This window comes from Penicillium robsamsonii, assembly GCF_028829455.1.
Source record: "Penicillium robsamsonii strain IBT 29466 chromosome Unknown utg000001l_segment0_segment0, whole genome shotgun sequence".
Classification (NCBI taxonomy): Eukaryota; Fungi; Ascomycota; class Eurotiomycetes; order Eurotiales; family Aspergillaceae; genus Penicillium; species Penicillium robsamsonii.
Window position 1 is genome coordinate 2,189,596 of NW_026643219.1, and position 16,267 is coordinate 2,205,862.

The 16,267-nt window shown below is 49.3% G+C and overlaps 6 protein-coding genes across 6 annotated transcripts; 3 read left to right on the forward strand and 3 right to left on the reverse strand.

The window, feature by feature from the left end:
• Window positions 1-2: 2 nt before the first annotated feature.
• Window positions 3-2,687, reverse strand: N7447_000863 (putative regulatory protein Ral2; the record flags this gene model as incomplete). Its single annotated transcript, XM_057225139.1, has 1 exon — window positions 3-2,687. One exon carries the CDS (start codon window positions 2,685-2,687, stop codon window positions 3-5), a length of 2,685 nt encoding a protein of 894 aa, XP_057089155.1.
• A 1,324-nt stretch (window positions 2,688-4,011) lies between these two features.
• Window positions 4,012-4,969, reverse strand: N7447_000864 (peroxiredoxin; the record flags this gene model as incomplete). Its single annotated transcript, XM_057225140.1, has 6 exons — window positions 4,012-4,042; window positions 4,099-4,181; window positions 4,251-4,580; window positions 4,637-4,712; window positions 4,771-4,896; window positions 4,950-4,969. The coding sequence occupies 6 exons, from the start codon at window positions 4,967-4,969 to the stop codon at window positions 4,012-4,014; spliced, it is 666 nt and encodes a 221-aa protein (XP_057089156.1).
• A 2,401-nt stretch (window positions 4,970-7,370) lies between these two features.
• N7447_000865 (EVE domain-containing protein) lies at window positions 7,371-8,714 on the forward strand (the record flags this gene model as incomplete). The annotated part of the gene is made up of 6 exons (XM_057225141.1): window positions 7,371-7,490; window positions 7,584-7,785; window positions 7,847-8,098; window positions 8,156-8,173; window positions 8,237-8,353; window positions 8,413-8,714. 6 exons carry the CDS (start codon window positions 7,371-7,373, stop codon window positions 8,712-8,714), a joined length of 1,011 nt encoding a protein of 336 aa, XP_057089157.1.
• Window positions 8,715-9,713: 999 nt separating this feature from the next.
• Window positions 9,714-10,932, reverse strand: N7447_000866 (HNH endonuclease signature motif containing protein; the record flags this gene model as incomplete). The annotated part of the gene is made up of 3 exons (XM_057225142.1): window positions 9,714-9,902; window positions 9,964-10,104; window positions 10,210-10,932. 3 exons carry the CDS (start codon window positions 10,930-10,932, stop codon window positions 9,714-9,716), a joined length of 1,053 nt encoding a protein of 350 aa, XP_057089158.1.
• A 753-nt stretch (window positions 10,933-11,685) lies between these two features.
• N7447_000867 (aldehyde dehydrogenase family protein) lies at window positions 11,686-13,404 on the forward strand (the record flags this gene model as incomplete). Its single annotated transcript, XM_057225143.1, has 3 exons — window positions 11,686-11,909; window positions 11,965-12,164; window positions 12,224-13,404. The coding sequence occupies 3 exons, from the start codon at window positions 11,686-11,688 to the stop codon at window positions 13,402-13,404; spliced, it is 1,605 nt and encodes a 534-aa protein (XP_057089159.1).
• Window positions 13,405-14,969: 1,565 nt separating this feature from the next.
• N7447_000868 (SMP-30/gluconolactonase/LRE family protein) lies at window positions 14,970-16,210 on the forward strand (the record flags this gene model as incomplete). The annotated part of the gene is made up of 4 exons (XM_057225144.1): window positions 14,970-15,002; window positions 15,181-15,341; window positions 15,403-15,549; window positions 15,625-16,210. The coding sequence occupies 4 exons, from the start codon at window positions 14,970-14,972 to the stop codon at window positions 16,208-16,210; spliced, it is 927 nt and encodes a 308-aa protein (XP_057089160.1).
• Between the last annotated feature and the right edge of the window lie 57 nt (window positions 16,211-16,267).

Sequence of the window (16,267 nt, forward strand, 5' to 3'; positions counted from 1 at the left end):
CATCAACTGGCGATGCCTTGGAAGGGAATGTGGTGTTCGCCTGAGCCAGCTGATGGCGGCATAGACATCGAGCCACTGCCAGTGCTGGCGGGCTTCGAACTACGCTCGCGCATGCGACGGCCCTCCATGAGACCGCGCAAGCCGCGCTTCTGGAGACCGATAACACTGCTTAGATCACCAGTCCAGAGCTCACGTTGGGGGCGACGCAATTCGGCGTCTGTATCACGGCGGTGATGGGTAGAACGGGACTGCGAGCGAGACTGCGAGCGGCTTTCATCGCCGCTGACCCATTCGGAGTCGGACTGGCTGAAACTAGCACTGGACGCGGATGTCGCCGTGCTTGGGTTACTAATGGAATCCTCGCGGTCGCGGTGGGCGCGCTGGCGTGAATGTTGAGAGACACTGGTGTCGATGCGGAGAGATGGAATACCTCGTGCCAAGTTGGCGAGATCGCCAGTGCTGCTCGCTACAGATGCGGAGGCAGCACCGTGCTCTGTGTCAGACGAGTCTGATGTGAGTGCACCGTGTTGGGAGTTACTGTTCTCGCCAATCGTGGGCGCAGTGCCGTTGTTGCCGGTATAAGCTCCGTTCAGAGCCTCGAGTGTACCTCCTGGTCCACCATTGAATCCAGTACCACGGCCACCCCCAGCAGCCATAGCAGCTGCGTTGAATACAGCGGCGGCGTTGCGCCCATCGAGGACTCGATGGAGTCTTTCGACAGTGGCTTCTAGTAGTCCGTCGATCTGGTATGGGCGTGCAAGCTGTAGAAGCGAGCAGAGAATTTGTGGTGTGCAAAGCGAGGTGCCTGCAGATGGAAGTGCTGACGTGTAGAGGTATTGAACCAGCACCTGGAGAGTCAAAATAGTATGGGGGAGGTACAGCACACGCGGTCGGGAGGTTGGAGCGAGGCTGTGAGCAGACGGAACTTCGAGGTTCTCCAGCAGAGATTTCGAAGGTACGGAGTGGTTGACAAGAGTTGTTGCATCGGACCCTATCGAGGGAGTGATGGTGATACTCGAGTTGCGGCTCGGGTGCATCTGGGCCGGACGAAGAGTTCCGATGTCTGCAATACCTCCATCTGACGACTCACGGAGTAGTTGGATAAAGTAAGGGCCCCAGCGCCGACTCAAGACGCGGGAGTTGACGGAGATACGTTCTCCTCCCACAGCCTGCAACTCCATATCGGCCATCTCTGGCAAAGATTGCGCAAGCTTGCCTAGCTCATCGGATGCGGCAGACAATGGCCGGCCACCTGATGTCAACTGCGCTAACTTCTTCTGCAGAGATGCTGGAACAGAAGATGAGCTATAAGACTTATATCCCGAGGTCGGAGAAGTGCGGCAAGGATTGTTGTAGAGTCCAAATGCCTCCAGCTCGACCAGACAGATGTGCGAGAAGTTGATTCGCCGGTGGTTGTAATCATCGACAAGGCTTCGTTTCCGGTGTCCAAGAATCACAAAAGAATTACGGCGAGGCCAAAGTACTCCTCGGTTCCAACTACCCTGTCCAAATACTGATCCTCCGGCATCAATACGCCCCCAAGTCAATGTCTTCAGATCGAGAGCCCACAGCGCATATTCTTGCTTTGATGAAGTCAGATAGGTACCGCTAACAACGAAGTGGCCGTTGATAATGCCACCATTCGGGAAGCGCAGTCCTGGAGGAGATGCTTGGCTCTGCATCGGTCGTTCGACAAGGCGTCCGTCCGGTAGGCGCACCTGCAGCTCCAGCTTGACATCAAGGAAATTGTAGTTGGAGTATATCAGCATAGGGCAACCTGGGGATTCAGTGCTATCTTGAATCGGCTCGTGTTGATCGCGATCTGGGGCTGAGGATCCAATTTCGGACACATCCATTCCCACCAGAGGAGCTACAACACTGCGATAAGCGCCGCAGCTCCTTCCCAGGGGGCTAGTGTTGGTCCATTTGAGACTCCGCAGGTTAAAGACACTGATTTGTTCGATGTAATGATTGGAACTATCCTGGCCTCCGACCACCACCATCTCTGCACCTCCGAAGCCGTCAATATCCACGCCAAGCGTACCTTGATGAGTGGATGATTCAGGGTTATTGTGGATAGCGGATAGTGGTGCACTGGCAGATGTGAAGCAAGCACTCGACGGCAGTATCGTAGCACAGTGTGCATACCGCCCCTGAGGAGATTCATGGGCAGCAACACGGGTCCATGCCCGCGATGGTACATCGAAGATGTGAATATCCGACATCACCACGACTTCCGATTGTGACTGCGATTGCGGTTCTGCGGGGTTCTCGGGGTCATTTGGTGTACTCGGTGCGGGTGACATGCCTCCATAACAGACCAACTTGTTATCCCCCAAAGCACACACACTGTGGAAGTACCGCGGCGGTGGAACATCTCCAGCGGGCTCGATTCTCGTCCAATGTCGTCGAATCAAATCCAATTCGTAAAGGTCGGAGGTTAGTTGGGGACGGCTGCGCGAGAGGATCCGGCCTCCGAACACGTATAGCTTATCCCCTAGTATGGTCGTAGTGGCACCGACAAGAGGACGGGGTTCCTTGCCGGTCGTTCGCCGCACGTTGCACACCAGACCGGAGAGGTTGATAGGCCCAGAGGTAGACTGCTGGTTCAGAGACGGAGAGGCCCCCGGCGCAGAATCCTCTCGCCCTGTATCCATATACCCCAGACTCGACTGACTTCGCGACATCATGGCGGGCGACTTTCCTGTCCGCTTTCAACGGAGACGATCGTGTCGGTAGCCGTTGACCCCCTATTTCAGTTCACCCAGTATCGCTCGCATGCGACGAGGCGTCTAGTCTCGAATGCGTTATTCTCGGAGAATATTCCCAGCGCTGATCGTAGGTGTGGTATGGCTCGAAAGGGTCGTTTGTGGGGGGCCGAAAAAGGGGGTGGTTCCCCGCGACGCCGCAACTTCGGATTGATGAACAAAAACTAGACGTGCAAACTACTGCCGTTCGTATCTAGGATGAGCGCACAGTCCTGTCCAAAGTGTCAGCCGTCGAGTTTGGAGATCGGCACAAAAAATGTTTACCGCTTTTCTTCTAATACATGTGGCCCCTCCAATAGCCTTCAAAAGATCAGGTTGAATTTTATATATATATTTTTTGAATGAGAAAATCCTCGATCCTATCTATAGTTTTTGAAAGAGGATCCTGTTTAAGGCACTCGTCAATGAAATTCACTTCAACACTGTTAAAAATATGGAGTTGAATCTAATCTTCATTTGCTCGCTGGAAAAATAGACCGCGGCCGCCATTCAAGGTAAAAAGGAAAGGAACTAAGTCCGGAGATCAGAATTAAACCGTGCCCTGGAACTGCGCTCGCGTCGACCCCTTGCGCAGCTTTCCCGGGGGACAAACACGACTAGGGGAGTGGTAGAGGCCAAGGTAACAGACACCTGACATGCTTAACCAGCCAAGAATGTATATATGAATGCGTGGGATTGATGTGAAAACGACTTACCGTCGTATATACTAACTGTTCTTTGTGCCTCCACTTCGACGCCGTCCTCACTAGGGGTGACACCACTACGCATGATCAATTGGCTGGTATGATCCACGCTCGGTAATGGGTTTGTCAGGGGACAACAACTAGCATGCATATGGCACTTCGGAAGACTGTAGACTCCTAAAGGTTATGATCTCCCACATTGTATTCCGCGAGAAGACTACCAAAAGGAGTGCAAGAAGACTATCAAAAAGACATGACAATTCGCATTTGCATTGAGCAAGTGCTTGTATTGAGATGTGGTAACTATACACCCGAATGGGGTAGGGACGCTTGGTGAGGACTGGGTATCGTATAACCACTTGAATGATTTGATTCGAGTTGGAGTCTGATATGCACGTTATTTTGAAGAAATGTCTACAAATTGCATATGCTACGGAAGCTCCATGACATAGTGTCATAAGCAAATTCCTTACATAATTAAAGAAAAATAAATAGGGTGAGTAGGTTTCATTAGAAATGTTTTATCTTTATTGCATCACATCATGAGACACAGACACCGTTTACTCCTTAAGAGTGGTGAAGCGAAGGTAACTATAGCATGTTAGTATCCTCTATTTTAGATTGGCAGTTAGGCAAGGACAACTCACGGCTTCACTTCACGAATCTCGCCAAACTTCTTCTTAGCATCCTCGGTGCTAACAGTCGGTGGCACAATAACGTCGTCGCCCGCCTGTGATTGAGTCAGTATGATACTTCGCATAGTTTCAGGCCCTGGGCCGCCGAGGAAGGGATATCATACCTGCCAATTGATGGGGGTGGTTACACCTCTCTTATCACCAGTCTGGAGAGAGTCGACAACCCGGAGAACCTCTGCTGTGTTACGGCCAGTGGACGCGGGGTAGGCCATGATCAGGCGGATCTTCTTGGAGGGGTCAATGATGAAGACGGAGCGAATAGTGAAGGCGATGCCCTTGCTATCCACATTCTCCAAATCTTGCTGGTCGATCATATCGTAGAGGAAAGCAATTTTGCGGTCGGCATCGGCGATGATTGGGAATTTGAGTTGGGTTGAGTTGACTTCGTTGATGTCCTTGATCCACTCCTCGTGGGAATCGAGTGCATTGGCACTCTAGAGAGACGGGGATATTAGAAAAGACTTGGAGGTGGTCAATTCCAGGGACTTACCAATCCAATCAACTTGACACCACGCTGGGTGAACTCGGGCTCGAGCTTGGAGAAGGCGCCGAGCTCAGTGGTGCAACTATTAAGTCTCAGTAAAAGGATTCGCAGGGAGCTGAAGTGGGGCTGGAACCACTGACACTGGTGTAAAATCCGCAGGGTGTGAGAAGAGAATGGCCCACTTGTCACCAATAAACTCGTGGAAGTCGATCTCGCCTTGGGTGGTGAGAGCCTTGAAATTGGGGGCAACGGAGCCCAGACGGAGGCTACCAGACGTCAGTATTGTATAGAAACCTCAAATATAGAGTCATGAGCTTACGGAGCAGCGTGGTCAGCCATTGTGAATAGATAGACAGAGAAGTATCTTGTATATGAGAAAGAGAAAGGAAGAGAAGTAGAAGTTGGCGGGATAGACGGTTAATAAGATGATTGAAACCCCTCGGCTTTCCATAGATCATCCATAGATTGACCCCACCTAACCTAATATAGCTAGTTCCTCCCCCACCTGGCATTCATGATTGATGGCGTGATCATTATTTCCGCCCGGCAGAATGTCCATGATTGGTCAAGAGACCGTAGCACATAACGTGGGCTGTTTAGCGTGCGTGATGCAATATCAACTGTGGATGAGCATTCCGAGTTCCTTGGGTTTCTTTTTACCCCTCAACCTTACCCCTCAACCTTATGTTAGTTAGAATGAACCTATGTTGTAACATCTACAAGCTCTTTATTGTAGGTGGTCGATTTTGCCCCATATGATACAGCACTATGTACTACGATCTATCTGTCTCTCTGTTTCTACCTTTTTTTTCCATGTCCTTTTCCTTCTAGCCATTGGTCTACAATGCAAGTGAACTATATACCCAAACAGGAAATGATGAAAAACGCAATTCTTGCGAAATGACTTTGCCATAATCTTTAACAACTTATCTATCCCATGGGTGGGTCTGATTAGGTACATATTTACACTGATTATAGTTATGTTCATGGTGCTATAAGATAAATTTCTCGATTCCCACAGAATGGAAAATGCTAGAGGAAGTAGCCAGATTCCCAATATTCGAACGTGCCAGCGCCATCTTGACTTGATATACAAGGTATATTGTACTAAGGCTCATGGTAGGTTAGCAATGATAACTGATAGACCATTCATCATGTACAGGTGATATTGCGCCATCATTTTAGGTTCCCATTGGTGCTGATCAAAGCCATGTCAGCTGACTCCAGGGGAATTCAGATAACGCGGCCAAACAAACTTGAAAGTGGCCGACTATGAGGGTCCCTAAATATAGCTTTAGCATGATGTGTCCACAAACACAAACAATATTGCTGATCTGATAAAATTTAATAACACACTATTTGCCCGCAGGTGGAGATATATCCCAACCCGGAATCACGCCATGGTAGACACCTTGCACATATTGAGTCTTTCATGATTTTGATTTGCTGGTTGTTATCCTGAGACCGGATAGTAGAGTGCCTCAATCCAACAACGTATACATCATGGATACCTCGGTGCCTTTTTCTTGATGAGAAGACCGGATTGATTACAGCACAGCCAGAAAAAGTGACAGGTCAAGCTGCGTGCGTTTCTCAGGTCAGGACGAGCCGCTATACACACTATAGTGGTAGCTTCAGATACCGTCATGATAGCCATAGCCACATCTTTGGCTCCAGCTTCTCAGTTAAAATTGATTGTGCCACACACAAATCGTACGATGTACATTTGAAAATACATATGTGTACTGCTACCTCTATGTAGAATACTACCTTCACACTATGGCATCAGCGAGAAGCGCCTTAGAGCATCCCGAAGAGTATTTTGACTGGCAAAGACTTGACTTGAATAATGAACCAAACAAGATGCCAATGATGGCGAGGCTATTACAATCGAGTCTATGCGAATGGGCCTATGATGAGCTTAATCAACACTATTTCGATTGCCCTGACACATTTTGAGGTTGCTCTGACCAATTACTCTTCTCGACATTATTCACTTCTATTTCTCAGTTGTATAATCTTGGATGTTTGATTGATTCGTAAGACAGGTATATCTAAGCTTCAGCTGTCCTTGGTGAGAACGGCACTACTTTCAGACACGATATTCAACACAAGTCACTTGCCTAGAGTATGTAGGCAGACTATTTATCTCCCTCGCTAATCAGAATATGTGCAGCATATTCTCCGAATAATTGAGATAATTTTCATCATTATCATGTATGTCTCCAATCAAGGTCATTGCCATCATTTTCACATTGACTTTTATCAAGAGAGAATATTACCAGATAGCTTGGCCTTTAATAGCCACACAAAAGAGACAGTGAGTACTATCATTTGTGTCTCTGGTGGAAAGACCCAAGTGTACCAATTATGCCTCAAACATCGATAATCATTCGTTTTGGGAGGAAGTGAAGGGGCTTTGAGAGGATAATGATAAATATACTTGTAACTCTCAAGATTATTTATCTGGAGAGCTGTGTACATATTTGGTTTGATTTTAGTGCCGATCATGATCGACCCCATCACGTGTGACCCCAGACCCACATCCGCGTCAAGCTCAGTGCCAAACATTCCAGGAAGCTATGCTTAACTTGCTATAGCTTCTTCAACAGTTCACGGGAGCACAACCCCATTGATTGTACAGTTTCTATTTAGTTTTCTTGCATTCACTTACTACATTTCCTGCATATATCTGTTTCTTTTCAGTTTTACTCAACCAGCGCAAAACAATTGAACAGTCATGCCACTCAAGCGCAAGTCTGAACGCGCTGTGAGCGCAAACGAGTCTGTCGAAACGCCTTCCAAAAGGCTTCGAAATACTGTAGATGCAACCCCAGCTTCTGCAGAATCAGCTTCGGTGGTAAGTGCATCATGCAGGGGCTGATCGTCGCGTTCCTAGCTTCTCCACTCCAACCGTTGGAACCGTTGGCACAGAGCTGACATCCTGGTACAGGTCGATGCTACACCCCAGACAGGCGAAAAGAGAGGTCGTGGCCGCCCGCGCAAATACCCCGAGAGCTCGACTCCTAAGCCTGCATCTGACGCCCCTAAGCGTGGCCGTGGTCGCCCACGGAAGATTGTTTCCGAGACAGAAACTGAGGTTATAGCTCCAGCGGGCCCCAAGAGAGGCCGTGGGCGTCCCCGTAAGGACTCAGGTATGGGGAATATACTGATATATTGTGGGTGGTATGTGCTGACCTTACACTCTGTTATTAGGCGATGCGATACCCGTTACACCGACGACCAAGAAGAAGGATGGTCGTGGAAGACCGCGCAAGAATCCTGTGCCAAATGGAGAAGCTGAAACCACTGAGTCGAAGGTCAAGCCTGCAGTCGATGTCATCCCTGAAACTGGCCGCTCTTTCTGGTTGATGAAGGCCGAGCCCGAATCTCGCCTAGAGAAGGGCAAGGATGTGAAATTCTCTATTGATGACCTAGCTGCTGCAGATGTACCCGAGCCTTGGGACGGTACGTTCAATCTATCTCGCATACTGCATGTGTGAACTGTTGCTAATACTTGAACAGGTGTGCGCAACCACGTCGGTATGTGTCCTGTTCGAAGCCATGGTAGCTATGGCCGCAAGATTTATACTCACTGTGAACTAGCAAAAAACCTCATGCGCGATATGAAGAAGGGAGACTTTGCATTCTTCTACCATTCAAACTGTAAAGTACCTGGGGTTGTGGGAGTGATGGAGATTGTTCAGGAGCATTCCACGGATGGTTTGTTGCCCTCGAAACTACACTGCTTGGTCAGATTGCTGATCCATAGTTTATGACAGAGTCCGCTTTCGATACCAAGCACCCATACTACGACCCGAAGTCCAAGCGAGATGACCCAAGGTGGGTTGTCGTCCATGTTGAATATCGCCGCAAACTTGAGAAGCAAGTCACACTCCAGGACCTGAAGTCTCATGGCCAGACCGGAAAGCCGCTCGAGAATCTTCAAATGATTAAGCAATCCCGACTTAGCGTGTCTTCTGTAACTCCAGCACAATGGAAATACATACTGGAGCTGGCAGGCGAGGAACCACAAGAGGAGTTCACCAAGAAGGAGTCCAGTACCGAGGAGGAAAAAGCATGAGAAAACAAACCGCTACATTCAAGCGATGCACAGGGAGTTTTATTCCATATAATTCTCCGAAGCATTTCTATCGATGGCGTTACCGATTGAGCATGGGTTATCTGCACAAGCGAATTGAAGTATATTTTACTTGACTTGATGTGTCCTCTAGAAATATGTGCAAGGTATAAACTCATCAGATCAGGCGATTATTTTGGATTCATTTGCAACTGCAGCCATGCCATTGCCATATGAGCCGATTGCATATGACCGAGATGTTACATACACCCTGGTTTCGGCATGACACTACGAATGCCCTGACAAGGCACGGGATGGTGTCACTGTTGTCACTGCATCGGGTCCTCACACATGTGCGCCAAGTTGTCCAGTCTACCGCGTTTCCAATATATGCGACCGTTAGCTCCACCGCCGGGACGAGCTGTGTCAGAATTTGTCTCAACCATGGAAACGCCCGCCGGACCCTGCATGCGACATGCAAGGAGTCACGGAAACACGGCTTGAGCATCCGGCAGCTAGCGGCAATGAAATATTCGACGTGTTTGACGCTATGTATGTAGCTATACGTACTTGAATTCCTCTGTCGGGTGGGGCTTTCCCATCTTAGCTGCCGCTGCTTTTATGAGGGCGCTCAGAGTCAGGCTCACTGAGTAGATTTCAGTCCGGGCTCAGACCCAGTGAGCTACTGATCAGTCACGTGATTAATCAGTAAGGTCCAATGAACGCTCAGTGAGCGTTCAGTGAGTCTGATTGGACGCTCACTGATTACTCAGAGACCTCTCGGAGTCCTCTTAACTAACTGAGTCAACCAGGCTATTTTGGCCTCCGATAAAGAGACCTTGGGTAAAATTACCGAGTGATCGTTATTGAACCCCCCTTCACCCAATATCATAACCATATAGTTCAAGACTGACACACAAAGCTTGACCAATATCAATATCACCATCCCCAGGTAGCTGATCACCCGCCCTGACCTTTAGTTCCAACTTGTCAAAGTCAAAGTCAAATGCTGCTGCCATTCCAGACGCATTCAGGATCTTGGCCACCCGGAAGTGACAATCGAGCAGGATAGGACTTGGCAAACTTCGATCCCGTATCATTGCTTATGAAACGAACCTCCGGCGGAAGGAGCGCCTTGTACTTATTGCCGATCCCTTTGAATGTGTGGACTTTGTATTTGTTCTCGACATCCTTCGAAATTTTGGTTAGCGGGGCGACATCAAGCAAATTCCACAAGTGGGAGCGTACTCACGGTGCATTCAAAGGCGATTCGGAATGCGCCAAAGCGTTCATGAACCCAGTTCGTAAGCGTAAGATCATTGCATAGACTATTGATGTTCTCGTGGTTGAAGTTGATAGCCCTAATACTAGGGAAACAGCGCCAGAGAGCCTCCTATGTTCGCGATACATCTGATAAGAGGTTGTTCTTGAGCCCGTTAGTATTCTGATCTTAATGAGGATCCCATAGCATACCCGTCTAGAATCCTAGACTGCATACGAAAAGGGGATGGTGTGCGCCGCTTCTGTTGTGCTCATATTCGTAATGTCTTGCGGACGGACAATCGAGACTTTCCCAGTGATTACAGTCCATGTCCCCAGTCACGACCCAGTGGTATCCATCGCGTTGAAGCAATCCTTCTTTGAATTCCTTTATACGGGGCATAGGCTGGTGCAAAGTTGTCAAAATCCGCTCAGTCGGGGAACTTGAGACCGAAGGCGGCTTGGATCGAGATCGCACTATTCCCAGTGAGCTTGCTAGCCAGAGCTTCTTTGAACTTGTCCATGAGAACTCACTCCGTGTTCTTAGACCGGAGTACAGGTTGCGAAAGTATCTATAGATGCCATTGTCGTCTTCTAGGCGGATAATATCCTTCGCAATGGCACTCCGGCTGGCATCCGGGAGGCGATCAAGGAACACCTGTAATGACCTCTGTACAAGGTTCTCATGATTTCCACGGTTCTGAGGTGTGTAATTGATGATTCTGAGGTTGGCGCTCTCAAGAGTGCTCTTTTGCTCAATCTCCGATGGCTCTGCGGAATGGGAGTAGAGCGACTGGGCTCGGGTGTGTTGGCGGCCGGAACTAGGAATTTCAGGATCTTGTTCCTGTTGTGCTCGTTTTTCCGACCGCGTTCTCGGTGATTTGGGATCTGGAGGGTTCAGTCGACGCCGTTTCGGGTTGCTTCGAGATGGTGATGAAGAAGTAGAGGTGGGAGGTATCATTTGATTCGTGGTATCATCTTGTAGTGAGGGGGGGTTGTGCTTGGTTGGCTTTTTCCCCCCATGCTGATCGCTTGAGAATATGACAGGTTAGGTCAATAGTCTATAGCAAGTGATGCGGGGCAAGAAAAGTGGAGAAGGTGAGGTCACCTCGTCCAGCGACTTACTTTTAAAATCGACACTAGCCTGATTGGGTAATATCCAGGAACCGGTCCCATTAACGACGACAATCCTTTTTTTGATGGGACAATGGGGGTGATCTAGAGAGAAATCACACGTGATGCAACTAGGGCGTTGAATTTTTTTAATATAGCTTACTGAGGCCGCTTATACCTACGATCAGCTTAGGGAATGGATCAGGGTGCTCAGGTGACTATCAGGTGATGCTCAGCGAGTGGATCAGTGTGATTTTGTAATACTCAGTGAGCGGACCAGGGGCGTGCCCAGTTTTACTCAGTGAGCAAAAAGCGGCGCTGGAGTGCCTTAGGCGTCAGAGTGAATAAATTGGACCTCGGGCTATGGGCGTGCTTCAAGAAGGGAGGGGAATCTCCAACGCCGAATACGGACTACTCAGCCAACCAGAGAAGAATATGAATGCAAATCAAGCAAACAGACCGAGAATGGAGAAATATTGACTCGGAAGAGTAAGTCTATCCGGAGAGTGGAGCATCTTTATCGGCTTATCAGGAGGGGAGCTCTTTGGGTCAGTTGTAACTTTCCAGGGCTTCCCCTCCTATATCATTCTTCTCTCTCTCCATGTTCAGTATTCATCTGCGCAGTTGGTACAAAGCTCCATCGAATCTCACCCGCTTCATCACCTCGCGCCGCACATTCCACAGCTCCCCTTTCGTTATGTCCGACATCTCCGTGCAATTAACTGCCCCGAATGGGCGCAGCTACACCCAGCCCATCGGCCTCTTCATCAACAATGAGTTCGTGGCTGCTAAGTCTGGCGAGAAGCTTTCCACTGTGAACCCTTCGTATGTACATCTGAAGTGTCTTGTGTGGACTTTGAGGAGCTGACCGGATCTGCAGCGATGAAACCGAGATTACGTCAGTATATGCTGCTGGTGAGGAGGATGTTGATATCGCCGTTAAGGCCGCTCGCAAGGCTCTCAAGGATCCCTCCTGGAAGCTACTGCCGGCTACTGATCGTGGTCACTTGATGCTCAAGTTGGCCGACTTGATTGAGCAGCATAAAGAGACACTGGCCACCATTGAGACGTGGGATAATGGCGAGTAACATGGGAGATGGTTGAGTATCAACGGAGATAGGAACTAACACATCTTCTAGGCAAGCCGTATCAGGTCTCTTTGAATGACGATATCGGTGAAGTCACCAACACTCTTCGCTACTATGCCGGCTGGGCCGACAAGGTGTACGGTCAGACCATTGGTACCACCCCAGCCAAATTCGCATACACCCTCCGCCAGCCTATCGGTGTTGTTGGCCAGATTATTCCTTGGAACTTCCCTCTGGCTATGGCAGCATGGAAGTTGGGTCCTGCGCTTGCGTGCGGTAACACCGTCGTCCTTAAGCCCGCCGAGCAAACCCCGCTTAGCATTTTGTACCTGGCTGGTCTTATTAAGGAGGCCGGTTTCCCCCCGGGTGTTATTAACATTGTGAACGGCCATGGCCGTGTTGCTGGTGGTGCGTTGGTGAACCACCCCGGCGTCGACAAGGTCGCATTCACTGGTTCCACCCTCACCGGCCGTGAGATCATGAAGATGGCCGCAGGCACCCTCAAGAATGTCACCCTCGAGACTGGCGGCAAGTCGCCACTGGTTGTCTTCCAGGATGCGGACCTCGAGCAGGCCGCCAAGTGGGCACACATTGGCATCATGTACAACCAGGGTCAGGTCTGCACTGCGACATCGCGTATCCTTGTGCACGAATCTGTATACGACAAGTTTGTTGAGCTCTTTAAGGAGGTTGTCCGCACCACCAGCAAGGTCGGCGACCCCTTCTCCGACGACACCTTCCAGGGCCCTCAGGTGACCAAGGCCCAGTACGAGCGTGTGCTTGAATATATCGAGGCCGGCAAGGCCGAGGGCGCGACCCTCGCTTCCGGCGGCGTGCCACACAAGAATGTTGGTGATGGCCGTGGCTTCTTCATTGAGCCTACGATCTTCACCAACGTCAAGGACTCGATGCGCATCTACCGCGAGGAGGTGTTCGGTCCGTTCGTTGCTATCGCCAGCTTCTCCACCGAGGACGAGGCTGTCACCCGTGCTAACGATACCACATACGGCCTTGGCGCCGCAGTGTTCACTCGGGATATTGAGCGCGCCCACCGTGTTGCCTCCGATATCGAGGCCGGCATGGTCTGGATCAACAGCAGCAATGACAGTGACTTCCGCGTGCCGTTCGGTGGTGTCAAGCAGAGTGGTATCGGTCGCGAGCTCGGTGAAGCTGGCTTGGACGCGTACTCGCAGGTCAAGGCCGTCCACGTCAACATGGGCACCAAGTTGTAAGCTGTTTATATTAATGAGAAAATGGGTGATCTCTTGTAACTAAGTTGATCAATGTTTAATGACTCAACCTTCTCGTTCACCTCATCTCTGCAAACCACTACAAACATTGTATATGTATTTGTTCTTGCTCCTATGTTGTACTTGTCCTTGCCGTTTCACCTATAGATCCAAATTTGCCAATGATCACCTCGATGCATCGCCTCCACTTCTCGCTCTCGCTCAGGTCTCCACATCCACGAAGACCGCAAAAAAGGGAAAAAAAAGAAAAACGGCCTCAAACTCTCCAGTGGGGGCGCAGTCCAGGTCAAGTCACTTGCAATGGTAGATCAGGCCTTGCTGCGGTGATGTGACGGTCAATGATATCCCCGCCAATTGAAAATTGTCCCATACGCCAAAAAAAAAGTGAACGAAAAAAACCCAACTCAGGTTCTACGTCCATCACCGTAAATTCGGGTTAAACTGCACCCGAACACAATTGATGCCCAACTTCTTCTCTCCACAGCTACGATGACTGCAGGCCTTATCTGCATGCAAGCCTTACCAATACCATATGGGGGAGGGTGCATTTGAGCATTGAGCTGTGCCGTTGAAGCTTATTGGCTAGCCGCGAAACATGTTCATACCTAGGTAGTTTCAGGCTAGATTATTTTTCCTATTACATGTCTCTGATTATCTTTGTCTTGGAAAGGCAGATTTATCCACATCCAACACAGTCTCCCACTCCATATATTCGTGCATGATCCATCACTTAATCTAGGTGATGCAAGTCGGCTGCAGGCACATTCTCACACATGCGTAGCAAAATGGCAAAGTCTTTATTTTTACTCCGTATTGGCGCCCGATTTTCGAGTCAGGCAGAAAAATCGGACTGTTCGAACTCCGGGATTGGTAGTCAAGAGTAAGTCTAGGTTCCAGGTTCAAGGTCTTAGCGCCCACCAGGAATCTCTTGCATCTGCATGCAGAGTCGGTCATGTGAAAAGCCACCCTTGGAAGGTGATCCTTTGGTGTACATATTCTTTATTTGAATTGACTTGGTTGGGCCTGAAATCTATAGTTTGCTGTTAGCTGCACGAATTGATACAGAGTCGAAAGTTTATACGGAGCACCTCCGTACGGAGGGCTCCGTAGTTCATGTGGATTTCGAACTCGACTATGTGATGATTCGCATTGCAGGCACGGGATTCCTGCAGGAAATTCAATAGCGCATGGGATTGGAGAGCCTTTTTTTTTTTCAATTGCCGAATGAAATTTAAATCCTTGTAGTTCTTGTTCTACGAGTTCGCAAAAAAAAAAAGCGAACACCAGGTTACAAAGGTACATGGTACATAAAGGTACCCCAAAGTGGGATAGTAAGCCCTCGTGGGGGTGGCTTGGCATCTCCTCACCTTTTGACACCGTAAGTCCCTCTTCAATATAAATCTGTGGACAATATATGGAGCAGTGACCTCCGACAATTTACCTGTGATCGGCTAGAATCCAACTTGAACAGGTTTCAACCGTTTCAAGCCTAACATCTCTCTCACCCCTCTTCCCAAATAGCGGTGTCCACTCCATCACCGATCGGCATGTCTGAAATTCAGAGGTGGACGGTCACTGAGGTTAGTATTCCATGTTATTCTACATCTCCTGATTCGCTGCTTGTTTATTTGTTTTTTTTAAACTCCCCTGGTTCTCGTGTCGGTCAAATGTGACGATATATTTTGTTCCAAGCCTGTCAGAGCACAGGAAAAAAAAAAGAGAAAAAAAGAAAAGGCCAATCGTAGCTAACTCGATCAGCCGTACCTTGACATTCCAGGAACACTCCTCGAAGGCCCCTTCTACGATGCGGCCAAGAATGAGTTCCGGTTTGTGGATATCTGGGACCAGAAACTCTATCGGCTCGATCTGGCAAAGGGCCCTGACTCATTGAAAGTCATTGATACCGATGCCTCTGTTGGGTGGGTTGTCAATTCCCGAGATTAAATTATTTTGCTGACGGGGTACCACGTGGACTTTTAGCGTGACCGCTAATATTACCAACAACCCCAATCAGCTAATTGTTGGGGCCAAATATGGATTTGCTCGATTGGACCAAACCACCGGGAAGCTCTCCTATATCCATGATACCCATAAGTTTTGGGGAGAGGATGGAGAGAAGGCCGAGAGGTAAGCATAAGCAAAAAAAAAAAAAAAAGACATAGCTACGTGTCTAAGAACGCTGACTAACCCCCCAATTTATAGGATGCGTTTCAATGATGGCGCAGTGGATAGCCACGGCCGATTTTGGGCCGGAGCAATGAACGACCCGAAAATCAAGAATCCACAAGCAGAGGGCGTTCTATTCAGACTAGACCCAGATCAGACAGTGCACCACATGTTGGCACCGGTGACGATCCCTAACGGGATTGGGTGGAACCTAACCGACGACGTGATGTACCTGACTGATTCGCCAACAGGCAAGATCTTTGCCTTTGACTTCGATGCGTCCACTGGTGCAATCAGCAACCGTCGAGTTCACTTCGATATCGGCGATGCACTAGAGCCCGATGGCTTCGCTATTGATGTCGAGGGCTGCATCTGGACCGCTGTCTACGGCGGCGGAAAGGTCTTGCGCATTTCCCCGGCCGGAAAGATTATCGGTCAGATCGATCTCCCGACCCGCAACGTGACCTGTCCAGCCTTTATTGGCACTGAGTTGTTTATTACTACCGCCAAGGATGATCGTGATGATGACCGGCTGCCACAGTCGGTTAGGTATGGGGGCCGGCTTTTCAGGGTTGATGTTGGGATCCGCGGCGTACCTAAGAATGAGTTTCAGTTTCAGTAGGGCCTGATGGATTTGTGTATGTGCATACATTCGTGGATACATCCTTGGACACATAGT